The sequence below is a fragment of the Girardinichthys multiradiatus genome, chromosome 20 (assembly GCF_021462225.1).
Source record: "Girardinichthys multiradiatus isolate DD_20200921_A chromosome 20, DD_fGirMul_XY1, whole genome shotgun sequence".
Taxonomy (NCBI): domain Eukaryota; kingdom Metazoa; phylum Chordata; class Actinopteri; order Cyprinodontiformes; family Goodeidae; genus Girardinichthys; species Girardinichthys multiradiatus.
Window position 1 is genome coordinate 12352894 of NC_061812.1, and position 2659 is coordinate 12355552.

The 2659-nt window shown below is 36.7% G+C and overlaps 1 protein-coding gene across 1 annotated transcript; it reads right to left on the reverse strand.

Moving 5' to 3' along the window:
• Nucleotides 1-877: 877 nt before the first annotated feature.
• On the reverse strand, nt 878-2356 carry LOC124857190 (transcription factor HES-5-like). Its single transcript, XM_047348344.1, has 2 exons — nt 2246-2356; nt 878-2132 (listed from the first exon to the last, which is right to left on the reverse strand). Exons 1-2 carry the CDS (start codon nt 2312-2314, stop codon nt 1707-1709), a joined length of 495 nt encoding a protein of 164 aa, XP_047204300.1. The 5' UTR covers nt 2315-2356; the 3' UTR covers nt 878-1706.
• Between the last annotated feature and the right edge of the window lie 303 nt (nt 2357-2659).

The window sequence follows — 2659 nt, forward strand, 5'->3', positions numbered from 1 at the left end:
GCTCAGTGATGAGTATTTATGTTCCTAAACTAAGTTAAGCAAACTGTATTTTTTAAAGTATACACATTTATTTCAGATTTATCCTTCAAAGATATGTCTTTTAACTTTAAAGAGCCTTTCCAACAAGGTAAAAAGGGTCTTACAAAAACATTAATAAAGTTTGTTTCTATTTATGTTAAATTAAATTAGCAAAGACCAACAATTCAATAATATAACTAATAATTGAATGAAATACCAAAACAATACAATCATGAATTCAGACAAGATGTCTAATTTCAGTACATTTATCTTGTAAGAACTTGAAGAAAGAGATATTAGTATTGTGTAAAGATACAAAGTTATTTAAGAATAAAAAAAGTAGATATCAGCTGGATTACTAAAACATAAAATAATACATTCTGAAACATGCAGGTCTTTTACAATTAGTGCTCAGTCTCCCAGTTGACCTGTTTCTCTTCTGGTCAAAGGACCGAATCTATTGTTCCACAGTGGGTTTCCTCTGGTTTCCCACAGTCTGTGCTTTCATTGCAGGAACAATAGAAGTGTGCCCCATCATGCATCACATTAGATATGCTGTCAGAACTCTTAAAAGGGGAAATGCTTCAAGCCATATTTTAATTCGAACCCTGAGATCTAAGCCAACACATAAAATAATGCTGTAGCAAATTTTGGAATTCAGATGTGCAAAATCTTATTAATAGAAATTAGATATTTAAATAGAATGTATAGAACCCTCTTTTTCCTCATCGTCTCATCTGTAGGTCAGTTATTGCTCTAAAGTTTGTGAAACTTCAGTCATCTATTGATTATTATTATCTGCTCTGAATTTACATAAATCGTGTTGATTGTACTTTGTTACCTAAAAAGCAAGAGGAAATAAAGATAAATTATGCAATGAGGTGAAAACATTTTAGTTTCAGCTCAGTTGTTTATTAAAGGCACAATGAGACAGAAAGTACAGAAGCTCCAGCAGGAAGAGATGATACATCACAACAACAACTTGTAGATTTCAACAAGACATAGTGTACTCACAGAGTGTAGAGATCAGAGAAACATCTTTTTAAAAGACAATACATTTGCAGCAGTTGCAAATACAACTCATAGTATTGATAAAATACTTAATAAACTGAAGATAAAAATTGACTGACCTTACAAAAGATCACATGAGCCTAAACCTTGCTTAAGTATGAGACAAACCCACTACAACAGTGATAAAATAACATTGAAAAAAAAAGAATATATGTTGCCAAAATGTTTAGATAAGTTTTCAATCATCGGACAAATAAATCCCTCAAAAATGAAGGTATTCAGTTATCACTGCGGTGATGTTGTTTCGCGTTAGGTGATAACTCAAGTAAAGTTTAAAAGAAAAATTTGTCCTAAAGAAGGGCAATTTCTTTTTTGACCATTATGATCAGCAATACACAATTTGTAGTAAATCACAGAATTACAGAGAAATCAAAATTGCAAAGGCAATAAGATTTGGTCAATGTGACATGACAGATGTTTCTTTTGTTTTAAAAGGAAACATATTATTGTCATTTCCACAGGAAATGTGATAATGTACAGTATAAAAGCACAATTAAATTCAAGGCTAATATACATTTAGAAAAGGCAGTCCTTAGAAATACATGATATTCAGCTGACTAATTCAGTCTACCAGTCTGGTATACTTTCTTGAGGGAGTAACTTCAGTCTGTAGATGTCTACCATGGCCTCCAGAGGGCGCTGTTGATTGGACTCTCATCTTTATTAATGCTTGTCTGGACTGTGGAGTTCAGAGTAGAGATTTCAACCTCTTCCAGGTTCTTGTCAGAGGAAGTCTGCAGCTTATTCAAGTGGTTCAGCAGTCTTCTCTGGGACTGGGTCTCCAGCTCACCTTTGGACAGGAAGTGCACAACTCTCTGGACACATTTGGAGTAGCCCAGATCACCAGCTCCTTTGTCCACAGCTGCATGCTGCTGCTGTTGCAGTTGTCTCAGGAAGCAAACTGTCATCTCCAGGATGTCTGCCTTCTCCAGCTTGGAGTCTGGCTGCTGTTTGAGGAACTCTGGACCCAGGAGAGACTTGAGCTGTTCGATGCTGCTGTTGATTCGCTCTCTGCGTAACTTCTCCACCAGAGGCTTTCTGAGCTGCAAAAACATAAACAAAGCTGTTATTAAACTTATTTTACAGTTTAGCATTGGTATTAACGATTACAAATTCCCCTGAATGATAATTAACCTTCTCTGAATTTCATATTTACCTTGTGCTTAAGAATCAAATGCTCCTGAGAGTTGGTCATTGCTGCCACGTCTGTCATTGTGGGAGCCATGTCTGGATCTCTGTGCTGTAAAGGTCTCTGTTGAGAGAATCTGATCTCTGCTGGCTTTATCCCTTCTATTTATAGGCCTGCATCTCCATCTGAATGTGTGGGTCTTGGTCTGGAAGACGTTTCCCACACTCTGAACCAATCACAACACAGGCCAAGAAAGAATAGAAGTCTGCCCTGCCACATGCTCAATGCTCATGTTAGTAGGGGACAAAAGTTTGACCTCAGGGGAAAAAGTGGAGGAGTGGTGAGAGATAGAGGCAAATAGGCACTGAGCTCTGTATGAATCTGGGAAAGAAGTGACTCCTCATGGATATCAGATCTGCTGTGGAGATCAGTTACATTACT

Excerpts from the sequence above, each read along its gene's own strand:
- LOC124857190 (XM_047348344.1), bottom strand. The coding sequence starts at position 2,314 with ATGGCTCCCACAATGACAGACGTGGCAGCAATGACCAACTCTCAGGAG. Across the intron at positions 2,133-2,245 it reads ATTTGATTCTTAAGCACAAG|CTCAGAAAGCCTCTGGTGGA; the intron begins GTAAATATGAAA and ends ATGTTTTTGCAG.